The sequence below is a fragment of the Carcharhinus amblyrhynchos genome, chromosome 23, assembly GCF_965287045.1.
Source record: "Carcharhinus amblyrhynchos chromosome 23, sCarAmb.v2.hapA, whole genome shotgun sequence".
Classification (NCBI taxonomy): Eukaryota; Metazoa; Chordata; class Chondrichthyes; order Carcharhiniformes; family Carcharhinidae; genus Carcharhinus; species Carcharhinus amblyrhynchos.
In genome coordinates, this window is record NC_137346.1 from 27,323,836 (window position 1) to 27,339,765 (window position 15,930).

At 43.3% G+C, this 15,930-nt stretch overlaps 1 protein-coding gene across 1 annotated transcript in view; it reads left to right on the top strand.

The window, feature by feature from the left end:
• Window positions 1–11,634, top strand: part of asl (argininosuccinate lyase) — a 35,281-nt gene extending 23,647 nt beyond the window's left edge. The window contains exons 13-17 of the mRNA XM_080210385.1: window positions 389–448; window positions 5,199–5,282; window positions 6,532–6,612; window positions 8,600–8,706; window positions 11,179–11,634. Coding sequence (XP_080066511.1) covers window positions 389–448; window positions 5,199–5,282; window positions 6,532–6,612; window positions 8,600–8,706; window positions 11,179–11,326 — 480 coding nt within the window. The 3' untranslated portion in view covers window positions 11,327–11,634. The remainder of the gene's footprint in view (window positions 1–388; window positions 449–5,198; window positions 5,283–6,531; window positions 6,613–8,599; window positions 8,707–11,178) is intronic.
• Window positions 11,635–15,930: the final 4,296 nt, after the last annotated feature.

Genomic DNA, 15,930 nt, shown 5'->3' on the forward strand with positions numbered 1-15,930 from the left:
GCAACAATGTGATATTTTCTGTTTTAAAAAAAAATCCGCTACACAAATTGAAATTTCAGAGCAATCTTTCAAGGATTTGGATGATATGACTTCTGCACTGGTATCATTGATACTATGTAAGAAATCTCACAACACCAGGTTAAAGTCCAGCAGGTTTATTTGATAGTAAATGCCACAATCTTTCGGAACAGCGTTAACCTGGTGTTGTGAGACTTCTTGTTGTGTTTACCCCAGTCCAACGCTGGCATCTCCACATCATCATTGATACTATGCCAACAGTCTAGTGCATGCACGTACAACCAATTCTCTAAATCTGGCAGTGTTGGAAAGTCATTATTCCCCATCTCTGGTTATCCACTGAAGTGTGTTTTTATATTTTGTTTTACAGTTCTCCGGATTTTTAGTCACTCTCAAAGGATTGCCAAGCACATACAATAAGGATTTGCAGGTATCCAGATATTCACTACACCTCAGTCAGGGGTCAGTTAGCTCAGTTAGCTGGTCCGTGATGTGGAGTATGCGCCAATTCCTGTACCAGCTGAGGTTATTCATGAAGGGCCATCTTTCTCATCCTTACCCCTTCGCCTGAGGTGGAGTAATCCTCAGGTTAAATCACCACCAGCTAACACTGTCTCCCTCAAAAAGCAGCCTTTCTGACTTTGGTAACTTTCATTTCACACCTCAGCAGTAAAGTTACAGATATTTATGTCATTCCCTTGGATTCCTTTCACAAAAATCTGATGAATTTTCATGAAACATTTCAAGTTAATTGCTCAGTACCAGGAAACATTTTAGATAAATGTTTAATAATGTTTACTAGAATCATGGAATCCTACAGCGCAAAAGGAGGCCATTTGGCCCATCAAGTCTGTACAGAGCACAATCCCACTCAGGCTGTATTCCCATAACCCCATGCATTTGCTCCAGCTAGTCCCCCTAGCATGGCCAATCCACCTAACCTACACACCTTCGGACTGTGGGAGAAAACTGGAGCACCCGGTGGAAACCCACACAGACACAGGGAGAATGTGCAAACTTCACACAGACAGTGACCCAAACCAGGAATCGAAGCCGGGTTCTTGGCAGTGTGAGACATCGGTGCTAATCCCTGTGCCATCATGCCGCCCCATTTCATTCATAACGTAAATGTATTATTATCAAGCTATAACTGTTGGCAGAACTGTGACCACCAGTAGTTAACCTCTGTGTTCTCAGAATAACTGGTGGTTCAGCTCATTTCTGTTAATGGAAGCTTGTTGTGTGCATAATGTCTGCTCAGGAATATCAAAAAAATGTGATCAGGCCGTATTTAATTCCATTTATCTAATCATTCATGAGATATGAGCATTGCTGGCAAGGTCAGCATAATGAACCATTGCAATCAATGTGGTAAAGACACACAGTCCAGCAACAGAGGGATTTCCTGAATTTTGACACAGCGATGCTGAAGAAAGAATGATAGATTGGAGGTGGTGTTGTTCTAATGGTCTGGATTCTAGGCTCCCCCGCCCGTGTATTTGAAGGCAGATGGGGGATGGTAAACACAGTGCCTGGGCTTGCCTCTTTGTCTCTATCCCACTAATCCTGACCTGTTCACCGTTTTATGAGAAAGAGTAGGCAATGTTCCCACCCTTGGATCGATTGAGGTCCTTAAGTGGTCAATTTCTGGCCTTATCTTGCCGCCACACCCCCCCACTTCCCCCCTCTCTCCATAATTTTGGTAATGGGAGGCCCACACAATGTGAGGAACCTAAGCACTTTTACTGGGCACAGGAGCGGGTCCACCTTAGAGATTTGTCCTGCACCCTGAGGGTATCTCCTCCTGCCTGCGCCCCTATCCCTCATTAACCTTTCTCCCAGTCTCTCAAACACAGTGGCGTGCAGCTTTCGCTAGCACCTGCTGACCAGGACAGAACTCTCCCTCTTGGACTTACCTTCAGTTCAGCCTCCATTCTCTCCCCTTGTTTGAGGACTGGCTGCAGCCCCAGCAATGGCCCCTACTCACCCCTGGTGTTGCTGGGACTGCAGAGCTGAAGGCCAGTTGGATTGGATCATCCTCCAACAAAGATGGAAGCCTCGCTGCCAAACATACAATGGTCCTGGGCTATCCAGCTGGTTACTCCAGAGGCAATTTAGTCTACAGGTGCGGCCCACATCCTGCCCCATGTATCTGTGGGCCTTGTTCTTCCGGGTCACGGCTATGAAAGGTGTTGAAGGAACTTGGCAAGTTGCTTCAGTGCATCTTGTAGATGGTACACACTGCTGCTACTGTACATAGATTGTGCTGCACCCAGCTTGAAGTTTGGCAAACACATCCCTGATTCCCTTGACATGATGTTGGCCAATAGATCAAACAGTTTAATCTGGCTGCTAACCAAGATGAGGTGGGAACTGTTTAAAACTAGCTCCTGTGACCCTCAAACCAAAACTAGCTCCTGTGACCCTCAGACCATTAAGTATTCCAGTCTTTAACATGTAAATGTTTATCAGAAATATTTACATATCTTAACTTGTCAATTTGTCTCAGTCGGATAAAGATAACTGTTTCAGTGACTGACTTGTTAACTATTGGGCAAATCCTCCCTGCTTATGACAATTAATCCAGAGAATGCCACTTGATATCCCTCTCTGTTCGCTTAAGAATTGATCTTGTACCTGGCAGGGGTGTAACCATGATCATGCAGGTGGTTTGTGTAAAATGTCTATAATGTTTCTTTGACTGCATTGCAGCATCTCAGAGTGTTACTTGATGCACAATGGCACAGTGTTCAGCGCTGCTGCCTCACAGTGCCAGGGACCTGGATCCAATACCCAGCTTAGGTGAAAGTCTGGAGTTTGCAAGTTCTCTCCCTGTCTGCGGGGGTTTCCTCCATCTCCCACGCTCCCAAGATGTGCGAGTTAGGTGGATTGGCCATGACAAATTGCCCCTTAGTGTAAGGGGGATTAGCAGGATAAATATGTGGGGTTAAGTTGAAAGCAGCCTGGATGGGATTGTTGTGTGTGCAGGCTCGATGGGCTAACGGCCTCTTTCTGCACTGTAAGGATTCTGTGATTCGATGTAGGAAAAGATCTTGAAAGCCGGTATTTGTGGAAATTCCCATGAAGTTAAGATATTATTGTAAAAACCCAACTGGTTAACAGAGAGTGCTTTAGGGAAGGAAATTTGCTCAATTTGTCTAGACGCTGATATAATTGACTTCTAAATGGTTTCAGAGAACAGTTTTGCAATTTACACACTACGGACTGGAAATACTTGAATTTTGAGAGTCAAAAAAGCAAGTTTTAAGCAGTCCCCACCTCACCTTGGATAGCAGCCAGATTAAACTGCTCTATGAAGCCAATAAATTGTATTAAACCACTGCAGGGTTCAAAAAGGGGATCCACCAGTACCATCTTAGGGTAATTACTGATGGTCTATAAATGCCAGCCTTGCCCACGATGGCCACACCCTGAGAATGGCTTTGGATCCAAAAAAATTCATACCAAATTCTCTTTGGCTGGATGGTGGCACTTTGCACCTCCCTATCAAGGTGACAAATTGACACTGTATCATTGAGAATTAACCCTTAAAACTCCAGAACATAGGGTTTATATCAAATAGACAATAGTCCTTGTGATGGATCATTTTAATTTTTAAAAATTTGTTTGTGAGATGGGTATCTCACTGGCTGGTCAGAATTTTATTGCCCATTCCTTACTGCCATTGAGAAGGTGGTGGTGAGCTGTCTTCTTGAAATATTGCAATCTATGTGATGTGGGTATGTCATTTAACAATGTAGTACTGAGCCAAAGCAAACCAGGATCTTCTATTTTGAACCTTTGCCTGTGCTGAGTTAGCTGATCTTGTGTGGGGGAGCAATTGTTTCCGCACTCCTGGGTTGCTAGGGGCTTAGAGTCATAGTTATTGAGCAATACAGCATGGAGACAGACCCTTCAGCCGCACTGGTCTGTACCAGCCATGGTGCACTCCCAGATAGTCCCAATTGCCTGTGTTTGGCCCATATTCCTCTAATCCTTTCCAATCCATGTTCTTATCCAGATATTTGTTAAATGTTGCTATTGTACCTTCCTCAACTACTTTATCTGGCAGCAAATTTCAGATACGCACCACCCTCAGCGTGAAGAAGTTTCTCCTCATGTCCCTTTCAAATCTTTCCCCTCTCACCTTAAACCTGTGCCCTCTAGTTTTCAATTCCACCACCCTGGGAAAAAGACAACATGCGTTCATCCTATCTATGCCCCTCATGATTTTATCTTATCTCAGTAAAGCCAGCCTTCTTTCTCCTACTTTCCAAGGAATAAAGTTCTAGCCTGGCCAACCTCTCCCAATGGGCAGGTTTTCACAGCCTCGCTCGTCTCAAAACCGTAAAATCCTGCCCGAGGTCAACTGAATTTTCCATGCTCCACCCTTCACCCGCTCTGATTCCCATGGCGGGCAGGGTGGTAAATTTCTGGCCTATAACTCAGGCCCCTTAGTCCTGGCAACATCCTCAAGAATCTTCTTCACACTCTTTCCACTTTATGAATGGCTTTCCTATAACAGGGCTAGCTTGGGTTCCAATTCCTATCTCTTGTCCAGCTAGCTAAGATGAGATTCAAAGTTAACTGTTCGACTCAATCCAACAATTAAATGGACTGTCAAGATTCACAGAAGTAGAATGACCATTTGGATGTGTTCCACAAACAGTGTTGTGGAGCAATGGGCATTCAGTGAATTTAATTCACCATTCAGTCCATCTTGTCCATACTGCTGGAACACAAAACTAAATTCCGCTGCCTTGTGCTCTGCCCAAAAAGTTGACTTGTTTAGACAGGGGTGGGGAGAAGAAAACGGAGGTGAAAATAAAAAGAAATAAAGTTTATTTATTAGTGTCACAACTAAGGCTTACATTAACACTGCAATGAAAATCCCCTAGTTGCCACACTCCGGTGCTTGTTCAGGTACACTGAGGGAGAATTTTAGCATAGCCAATTCATCTAATCCACCTAACCCGCACATTTTCAGACTGTGGGAGGAAACTGGAGCACCCATGGGAAACTCACACAAACACAGGGAGAATGTGCAAACTCCGCTCAGATGGTGACCCAAGCTGGGAAGCGAACCCAGGTCCCTGGCGCTGTGAGACAGCACTGCTAACCAAGAAGGAATGAAACAGTTAGTTGATTATAAATTAAGAGAATCTGTTTGACTGTTACAGGAAGACAAGGAGACAATGTTTGAAACCATTGACACCATCACTGCCGTACTCCAGGTGGCATCAGGTGTAATATCTACATTAAAGGTAACAGCCTCCACAGTTTCCCTTCAGGATATTAATGCTGTGTCACACTGAGTTAAATCTTTACATTTCATACTTGATGCCTTGACTGGAAGCCGACCCCAAATGGTGGAATCAAGAGTTTTGCTGCTTACCGGCTGCAAGGACAACACCAAACCTGGAGAGCATGTGCCTTTCTTCCCATTCTGCATCCAAAATCTACATAGTTTCTCCCAGCAGTTTGGGAATTCAAAGATTCTTGCTACTCTAGCAGCATTTCCGAAACTAAAGAGTATCATTGGGATCAGGGTTTTACTCAGTCAGTGGCAAGTCACATGGTGCAGATATTCAGTGACCAATTGGACATCCCCTTCTTCCATTATCCAAGGTTTTAACCTCCGAGCAAAAACTAAAACTGCTCCATCGTATGCTCTTGGCATGTACTGGCTATTTAATTTAAAAATACCCTTTAGATTTCTTACTTTAGGACAGGAGCTATTCTGGATCTTGTTTTAGAGTAATTCTTTTGTAAAACGGTAATCTAATATTTATTAAGATTACCATTGCTATCACTTATCTAGTTGCAGATGTCCTACAGCTTTTAAAACAATATTGGGACAAATATTTAAGTTCTTATTAAATACTTGTAGAATCAGCAATTGAAAGTTTTACTCTGAGTACTTTTTGTTGAGACACCGCTATCTGTCTCCTAGTTCTGTTATTTTTAAGTTTCATTCTAAATCCTCAATATTTTTTCTATGAGGTTGGGTGGGTTTAAAGTTTAAAAGTTTTTAAATTTATTTCTGAGTGTCACAAGCAGTCTTACATTAACACTGCAATGAAGTTACTGTGAAAACCCCCTAATCGCCACACTCCCGTGCCTGTTCGGCTACACTAAGGGAGAATTTATCATGGTGAAATGCTTTGAACAAAATGTATTTCTCTTAGACTTTCTTGGCTCTTGACTTGGGGGGAAATGATGGTGTCTTGGCCATGTCACAGGACCAGTAGTCCAGAGGCCCAGGCTAAAGCCCTGGGGGAGGGGAACACAGGTTCAAATCCCACCATTGCAGTTGATAGAGTGTAAATTCAACTCATAAAATCTGTCATTTAAAGCTGGTGTCAAGAATGATGACCGTGAAAGCCACTCGGTTCGAGGGAAATGAGGGATGGGTAACAAACGCTGGCCTTGCCAGCAATGCCCACATCCCATCTAAGAATTTTAAAAAATTCTGGTTTTGTTCATTGTGTGCAACATTACTTTTTCCTGAAGGTTCATGAAAATGTCATGGAAAAGGCTTTGAGCCCAGACATGCTGGCTACAGATCTGGCCTACTACTTGGTGCGAAAGAAGGTGAGCATTTGTACCATGCCTTAAAGTTGAAGCTGTTTTAGATAATGTCCATAAGCGGAATTTAACAGCTCCTTTAGTGCAGCAACTGGGAATCGTCCAGCAAGAAAGCCAGGGTGGATTAGCAAGGAACTTCTTCCTTAAGACCCCACCCAGTCAGTAATAATGATGAGAAAGTAAGATCCAACTGCTGTTTCCGTCAACCAGTTCCACAAGGTCTATTTAAAATCAGCTAGTGCATTACAGCCTAGTGCTCTTGGCTTCGACTATCTGCTCTGATATCGGGAGCCATTGATAATCAAGTACAATAAAACTGTGGTTACCCAGCAACTTATAGCTTTTAAGTAAATTACAATTATTCCATTCTTAAGGTTACAATGCTGATGCGCAGAGTGGACCAGACAAGCCCAAATCCATCTCCTGGCTTCCTCCAAAAAACACCTAATTCAAATTGAATCCAATTCATGCTCCCCTACAAGGCCCAAGCTGACAAGAAAAGGCATTGCTTTTTTAAGTTTATTTATTTATTAGTCACAAGTAGGCTTACATTAACACTGCAATGAAGTTACTGTGAAAATTCCCTAATTGCCACACTCCCGCAGCTGTCTGGGTTACACTGAGGGAGAATTTAGCATGACCAATGCATCTAACCAGTCTTTCGGACTGTGGGGGGAAACCAGAGCATTCAGAGAAAATCCACGCAGAGACAGGGAGAACATGCAAACTACACACAGACAGTGAGCCAAGCCAGGAATCGAGCCCAGGTCCCTGGCCCTGTGAGGCAGCAATGCTAACCACTGTGCCACCATGTCACGATGACCTGATTGTGCGCTTGACCTTATCCAAAATGTTGCTGGACGATTTGATCTACTGTTTACTGTTATGCCACAGCAGAACTCTTCCGATTGCTCTACTCAATCAGCCATTACACCATTACTCTCTTGTTCAGGGTGACAGTGATGATGTTTTCACAATTTCCCATAGTGTAGCAGTCTACTTAATTAAAAAAAAATATTGATAGTTAACAAATACACAACTTCCAAAAGTCATTCAGTTCTCAAAAATGTTACTCCACACTAATTTTATTTGCCAATTAGGAGATTTCTGTAATATAAGAATATCAATTCCACAAATAAAATGAGTCTCAACTGTCTGCCTTTCTCCTTTTCTGATTGCACAGATTGCTTTGTCAGTCGTGAAATTTGATGATACTTTAGCAGTGATAGTGAATTACAATTGATTGTCTTTTTGTTTTTATGTGAAATAATCCCTGGAAATACAGATTTAGGCAAGATGTCATTGAGACCTATCGTGCATTAAGCAATGACAAAGGGTGTGCAGTCTCAGTGACTAAGTTGCGATTATCTTGTTTTTGTTGCCTTTGTGCCTTGTTATTGTTAAAGCCTTCAATCATTTCAGAAACCTAACCATGGTTTCAATGATTTTCAACGCAGTCTGGTTAACCTCTAGTAGTCTGGTTTCTAAAATATTTCTCTTAAAATGAGCCATACTGCCTATTAAGGACTAGGGCACAGTGATTAGCACTGCTGCCTCACAGTGTCAGGGACTCAGGTTCAATTCTGGTCTTGGGTGACTCTCCGTCTGGAGTCTGCACATTCTCCTTGTGTTGCGTGGGTTTTCTCTGGGTGCTTTGGTTTCCTCCCACAGTACAAAGATGTGCAGGTTAAATGCTAAATTTGGCCATGCTAAATTGCCCCTTTGTCTCCCAAGATGTGTAGGTTATGGGGATTAGCGGGGCAAATATACGGGATTATTGGAATAGGGCATGGGTGAAATGCTCTGTCAGGCCTCAATGGGCTTCTGCACTGTAGGATTCTATGATACAAACATCCCATGTACAATCACAGATGTATAGTACTATATGGTTAGAAACTCCACATTTCTCATAGTTAAACTCAATGTGTTGGTGTATTTTAAAACCTTGTTTGTGATTACACCTGAATTCTTGACCAGATTTGCCTCATTGCAGATGCCATTTAGAGATGCCCACAGTGCTTCTGGAAAAGCTGTTTATTTGGCAGAACAGAAAGGTATTGGACTAAATCAGCTCTCCCTGGATGATTTGAAGACCATTAGGTATGTATTATGATCAATTGCATTCACCTTTATTTAGTAAGAGAAGATGTCAATACAAGAAACGGTAATGAATCACAAGAAGCTGGTGATTCGCTTTTTCTCAGGCCCGTTGTTTGGCACTGAAGAATTGGGCTACAAAAAGATCGTAAGATATAGAAGTAGAATTAGGGCATTCAGCCCATCGAGTCTGCCCCATCATTCAGCCTTGGCTGGTATGTTCCTCGACCCCATTCTCCCACCTTTTCCCTATAACATTTGATCTCCTTATCAATCACGAACCTATCTATCTCTGTCTTAAATACACTCAGTGACCTGGTCTCCACAGACTTCTGTGGCAATGAATTCCACAGATTCACCACTCTCTGGTTGAAGAAATTCCTACTCATCTCAGTTCTAAAGGATCATCCCTTTCCTCAGAAGTTGTGCCCTCATATCCTCCTACTAATTGAACCATCTTTCCCATATTCAATCCATCCATAAATTTTAATGAGATCCCCCGCCTCATCCTCCTGAACTCCCATCGAGTACAGACCCAGAATCCTCAAATGCTTCTCGAACATCATTCCAGGGTTCATTCTCGTGGACCTCCTCTGCACCCTTTCCAAGGCCTGCACATCTTTCCTTAGATACGGGGCACAAAATTGCTCACAATACTCCAAATGTGGTCTGACCAGACCCCTATAAAGCCTCAGCAGTCCATCCTGCAGCATGCAAGAGGAGCAAATAGGAGTTGAGGCCTAAAGCTGCTTTGAGCAGATGGGGTTTGGATGGGGGTAGGTCAGGAACAAGCAGCAACGGAAAGCCCAGGTTAGGGCTGTGCAGTACTGGTGAAAGTGAAATGGGAATGTAGGGGGAGGGCTGCTGAGAAAGGGCTAGTAGATTTCTTGTTGAGATAGGGTAAAACTTGCCTCGTGGCTGTGTTTCTTGTTGTATCTGAAGATTGATTGCATATGAAATCAGTGGATGACAGAAAGTAAGCTAAAACATTTTTTTCTGTTTTAATAGAAGCTGATTTGTTTTTGCTTAGCTTTGAAAAAAAGACATTTCAATAGTGTTCTCATCCCTGGGAGCACAGCAGTTAGTTCAGTTTGAAGAAAATTCAATTAACTTGAAGTTTACTCATCGTTTATTGGGAAAAACGTTTTCTTTCAATTTTTTTTATTTACATTCTTAGTATTGCTGGCTGGCCCAGCATCTATTGCCCATCCTTAATTGCCCTTGAACTGAATGGCTTGCTAGGCCATTTAAGAGTCAACCACGCTGCTGTGAATCTAGAGTCACATGTAGGCCAGACCAAGTAAGGGAGGCAAGTTTCCTTTCCACAAGGATATGAGTGTACCAGATGTGTTATAGAACAATGGTTTCATATTTTTATGGAATTTAAACGTCACTGTCTGCTATGGTGGGATTCAAATCCAAATCTCCGGAGCATTACTCTGGGTCTCTGGAATGACTTGTCCAATGCTATGCCACTGTTTCCCCTTGGTAACCTCTAATTACTAAATCAAAGAAGGAAACTTAAAGTTTATTTATTCATGTCACAAGTAGGCTTACATTAACACTGCAGTGAAGTTACTGTGAAAATTCCCTCATTGCCACCCTCTGGCATCTGTTCAACTACACTGAGGGAGAATTTAGCATGGCCAATGCACCTAACCAGCACGTCTTTTGGACTATGGGAGGAAACCGGAGCACCTGGAGGAAACCCGTGCAGACAGAGGGAGAACGTGTAGACTCCGCACAGACAGTGACCCAAGGCCAGAATCAAACCCAGGTCCCTAGTGCTATGGGGCAGCAGTGTTAACCACTGTGCTGCCTCATTGTAAACTATTGTAAATTAAGATTAAAATTATTGCTATTACAATTTGGAAAATTTCTTCTATACCCATGAAAGAGTTCTACTAGACATTTTTCATTTTGCTTACTTTGTATGCCTATTGTAAGTGTCATTTTTCATTTGAAATGGGAGAGGTGGGAGGTTAATTTGAAAATACAAGGTAGCTTGTGTCAAGGCTTTACCACATAGAATCATAGAAACCCCACAGTGCAGAAAGAGGCCATCTAGTCCATTGAGTCTGCACTGACCACATTCCCAGCCAGGCCTTACCCCCATATCCCTACAAAGTTACCTGCTAATCCCTCTAACCTACGCATTTCAGGACACTAAGGGGCAATTTTAGTATGGCCAATCAACCTAACGCGCACATCTTTGGAATGTGGGAGGAAACCGGAGCACCCAGAGGAAATCCACGCAGAATATGCAGACTCCACACAGTGACCAAGCTGGGAATTGAACCCAGGTCGCTGGAGCTGTGAAGCAGCAGTGCTAACCACGTGCCACCCTCACATAAGTGCTTGTTTCTCACTATGATGCTTTCTGTTGAAACAATCACCTTTGAACTGCCTTGAGTGACAAGGGTCTAATTGTTGTGTGCTGCCTAATAAAATGTCTTCTCTTTTCTTTACATAAAGTCCTCTGTTTGAGAGTGATGTGTCAAAGGTTTGGAATTACACAAACAGCGTGGAGCAGTACGCAGTCCCTGGGGGCACCGCAAGGAGTAGCGTGACTTCACAGATTGAGCAATTGAGAGCCTGGCTGAAAAGAAGACAGAGCACTTAAACTGCCCCACCCTTGTCGCCAACTATGATTTGACAGATGGAACACCCACATGATTTACGTTGGAAAATGCGACATTTTTCCATATGCTAACCACTGGAAAAGCTTTCTGTGCAGGACAACATTTCTGCTAGATTACAATAATGTTTGATTTAATATATATCTATCTGGCCAGTTGCTATGGTGATGGTGCTAAATCGAGAAACGAGAACTGAGTTTGAATTGCTCTCATATGATATTGTATCCTGCTGTACTTCATAGCTGTTCTATCAGAGAAAACATGAGCAAAATAAATCTTGCATTGTCAGTTATTTCACTGTGCTGCAGATACCCACTTCTACTTTAATCTCTTTTTTGGAGTAAAATTAAACTTAAACGGGGGCATTTAGTAACCATTTATAGAGTCGAGAGTTCTTGAATGCTGCCTCACATACGAGCTGCTGTTGAAACAATCGCCATTCAGGTTTGAAGGATAATTTTTACAACAGTGTGGATGTGTAAGTCAGAGGTATAATGGCTACTGTAAGCTGAGGGCAGCATGGTGGCACAGTGGTTAGCACTGCTGTCCCACAGTGCCAGGGACCTGGGTTCGATTCCCGGCTTGGGCCACTGCCAATGCGGAGCCTGCACATTCTCCCCGCGTCTACATGGATTTCCTCCGGGTGCTCCAGTTTCCTCCCACGGTCCGAAGAATGTGCTGGTTAGGTACATTGGCCACGCTGAATTCCTCCCTCAGTGTACCCGAACAAGTGCCGGAGTGTGGCGACTACGGGATTTTCACAGTAACTTCATTGTCGTGTTAATGTAAGCCTACTTGAGACACTAATTAATAAATAAACTTAAGCATTCCTAAGGCAAGTAAGGTGAAGTCGCCAGATGACCAGCAGCTTGTAGTGATTTCACCTGAGGATTACCAAACCTCAGGTGAGGGGCAAGGTTAAGAAGGCAGAATAACCTCAACTGGGAATTGAACCCACAGAGTTGGCGATATTCCGCATGACAAATCAGACATCCAGACAACTGAACTAACTGACCTTCTGCACAGCTGTATTGTTTGATACAATGGAAGTTATCCTTTCCAAGTTTACTTAAGACAGGAAATCCAAAACAGCATACTCTTACTTCAGACTTTTTCTTTTCCAACTGGCATCCACCTCAACATGTCACAGCTAAACTAAAGAACCTTTTGCCACATGTGCTGAAGGCGTACCTTTTCTCTATGGTTAAAATGCTAGAATACCCATGGCAGGGTGTTTAAACGTATAACACAAAGCAGTGGAAAATGCCTGCAGCAAACAAAGAAAACCCTGTGTAGCTGAGTTCTGCAGTGAAACACATTTAAAAGACAAAGATAGTCCATCTGATCTGTTAAAAAGGTCAGCTACATTAAAAAAAAAGGTGTAAATGTCACCCTCGTCCCAGAGGCTGCTGTCTGCTTTGAGGAGGGAAGCTGACCAGTGGTGATTTAACCTGAGGGTCACCATACCTCAGGCGAGGTCGAGAAGGTGGGCCTTCATGAATAATTTCAGCCCACCAGGGGAATTGAACCTGTACTGTTGATGTTGTTCAACGTCATAAATCAGCTGTCCATCCAAGTGAGTTAACCGAACCCCTCATATAAAGCCCACATGATGTTATGATATGAATCAGTGCCCACAACCTTATATAGATATGATAGTCATGGGATGGAATTTTCCCATCCCGTCCACCACGGGGATTGTAGCAGACGGGATACGGATCATGTAAAGGTCTATTGACCTCAGGCAGTATTTTCCAGCATTGATTCAAGCATGGCTGGAAAATCCTGCCTATCGAGTTTTACAGCACAAAAAGAGACCCTTCAGCCTACTGCATCTACACAAGCCTTCACGCACCTATCCTAATCTCATTTTCCATTGGTCCACAGCCTTGTTTACTAAGGCGATCTCCACCTAGATTTTAAAAATACCACTGACTCATCTAATGAATTGGAAGCAAGATGGCAAACAGTCCATTTAACATCAAGATCTGTTTACTCATAGACCTTGTGGCCAATTTCAGAGCTGTATCAACAGAAAGCTGAAGCAGGTTAACTGACAATCCAAGCGAGGTTTGTGGTCCAACTAAAGAATTGGGAACTCTTTAATTGGACCACAAACCTTGCTTGGATTGTCCAGTTGGGCAAGGTGTCAAATTGCAAACTAATAGATATTATTCATGAGCACACAAAGCAGTATCATGTATTCACTTAGTGCCTTTCCCATCCTTAGGATGTCACAACCTATGAATTACCTTTCTAATGTTGTCAGCAGATTTGCATACAGTAAGGTCCCAAAACTAGTGAAATCAATGGTGTTCAATGAGGGGTGAGTTTTCACCATGAAATCCCTGCACTTGTTTGGTGGCTTGAGAATGATTTTCAGACTGGTCCTTGTGGGGGGTGAGGGGCAGTTTGTTGGGGGGGGGGGGTGTAATCAAAATAGAGGACAAAGTTAATGGTCTGAAATGGTTGAACTGAATGATAAGTCCAGAAGTCTGCAAGGTGCCTAATTGGAGGATAAGGTGATGTTCCTCCAGTTTGTGTTGGGCTTCACTGGAACATTGTAGCAGGCTGAGGAGCGAAATGTGAGAGCGCTAACTTGATATTATTTTTTGCTTTCAGAAAGTATCGACCCTTGTTATGGTGACCTTTATGACACTATTAGCACCTGCCTTAGTCCTCCACACTTGAATGACCATTCCTTTTGGCTTGTTTGCCTGTAGAAACTCGCATTCCAACCATTATCTAGCAATTGAGTCACTGTCTATATATGCCCTGTCTGTGAACCCAATTCTTCGATCACCTGCTGAAGGAACAGTGCTCTGAAAGCTCATGATACTAAATAAGGCTGTTGACTTTAACCTGGTATTGTGAGATCTCTTACTGGAAAACTGATGGAAGCAGAGATCCTGATAACATTTAAGAAGTATTTGGATGTGCACTTGTGATGTCAAGGCATACAAGGCCATGGGCGAATTGGTGAAAAGTGGGATTAAAATAGTTACATGTTGTCTTTGACTGGTGCAGACACAATGGGCCAAAGGACCGTTTCCTGTGCTGTATACCTCTATGGTTTCCAGCATTCACAGTATTTTGCTTTTGTTCTATGTGTGTGCTTTTTTTTGCTGGTTTGTTTCGTTCTTTATCCCTTCAAGTTGCATTCAGAAGGCTGCTATGTAGCCATTCATGCCACAACCTTTGTTTCCTTGCTATACCCATTTTGCATCATGAAGTCTTTTGTTAGTTGTGGGGAGTCATGTGACATTGGTGTCATGTGATGTGGACCTTACTTGTGGAATCAGTAATATTGCCTTGTGGAACCGCAAAGGTCAGTTGGCCATCTTACTATCTACAAGCAGCAGCACAGGAACAAAAGGGGCTCTGCCCAGATTGAATATCTGGCTCCCATCTACACTGCTTCTGCTGAAATCTGTACTTTATTGCAATGTTTTTCAGCCTGCTGACCTTTGTGAAGGAATACATGACTGGACTTTCATTCTGCTCTCTGGATGCACGTGTAGCGATAATTCTTTACTCTGTGGTCATTACCCCTGTAAATCTTCCTACAACTCTTTCACTGTATGAGTGTAAAGGAGGCAAAGTTGCTACCCTCCTCCCTCATTTGAGTGCATGCAAATAAACTAACCCTTTGAGTTCATTTTATCTTCAGTTTACTGTGGGGCTGTTGCTAAAGAATTGAATCACACCAGTGAGTGGAATTTTCCAGTCCCGCCTGCCACAGTAACTATAGCGGGCAGCGGCGGACCATGCAAAGGTCCGTTGATCTCGGGTGGGAATTTCCCACCTTGGGGCAAGCATGGCCGGAAAATCCCATCCCAAAACTGAGGGAATGGGAAATGAACCATCACTTAGAAAGGTGCAAGCAAATCAAAACACCTTTCTACTTATGGAGAAGTGATTAGAGGAGAAATCAGGGCCACGTAAATTAAAACCCTTCCAGTCCTTTACCTGGCCCTTGACTTCATAAGAACATAAGAACATAAGAAATAGGAGCAGGAGTAGGCCATCTAGCCCTTGGAGCCTGCCCCACCATTCAATAAGATCATGGCTGATCTGTCGAGGCTCAGTTCCACTTTCCCGCCCTCTCCCCATAACCCTTAATCCCCTCTCTTATCAAAAACCCATCAACCCGCGTCTTAAAAATACTTAGCGAGGCAGCCTTCACCACTTCAACGGGCAGAGAATTCCAGAGATTCACCACCCTTTGAGTGAAGAAGTTCCTCCTCAACTCCGTTCTAAACCACCCCCCCTTTATCTTGAGGCTGTGCCCCCTAGTCCTACTGTCTTTTTTGAGCGGGAAGAGTCTCTCCACCTCTATCCTATCCATCCCATTCATCATCTTATACATCTCAATGAGATCTCCCCTCATTCTTCTAAACTCTAACGAGTACAAGCCTAGTTTATTCAGCCTCTCCTCATAGCTCAAGCCCCTCAACTCTGGTATCAGCCTAGTAAACCTCCTCTGCACTCCCTCCAAGGCCAAAATATCTTTGCACAGGTGCGGCGCCCAAAACTGCACACAGTACTCCAGCTGCGGCCTCACCAATGCCCTATACAGCTGCAGCAA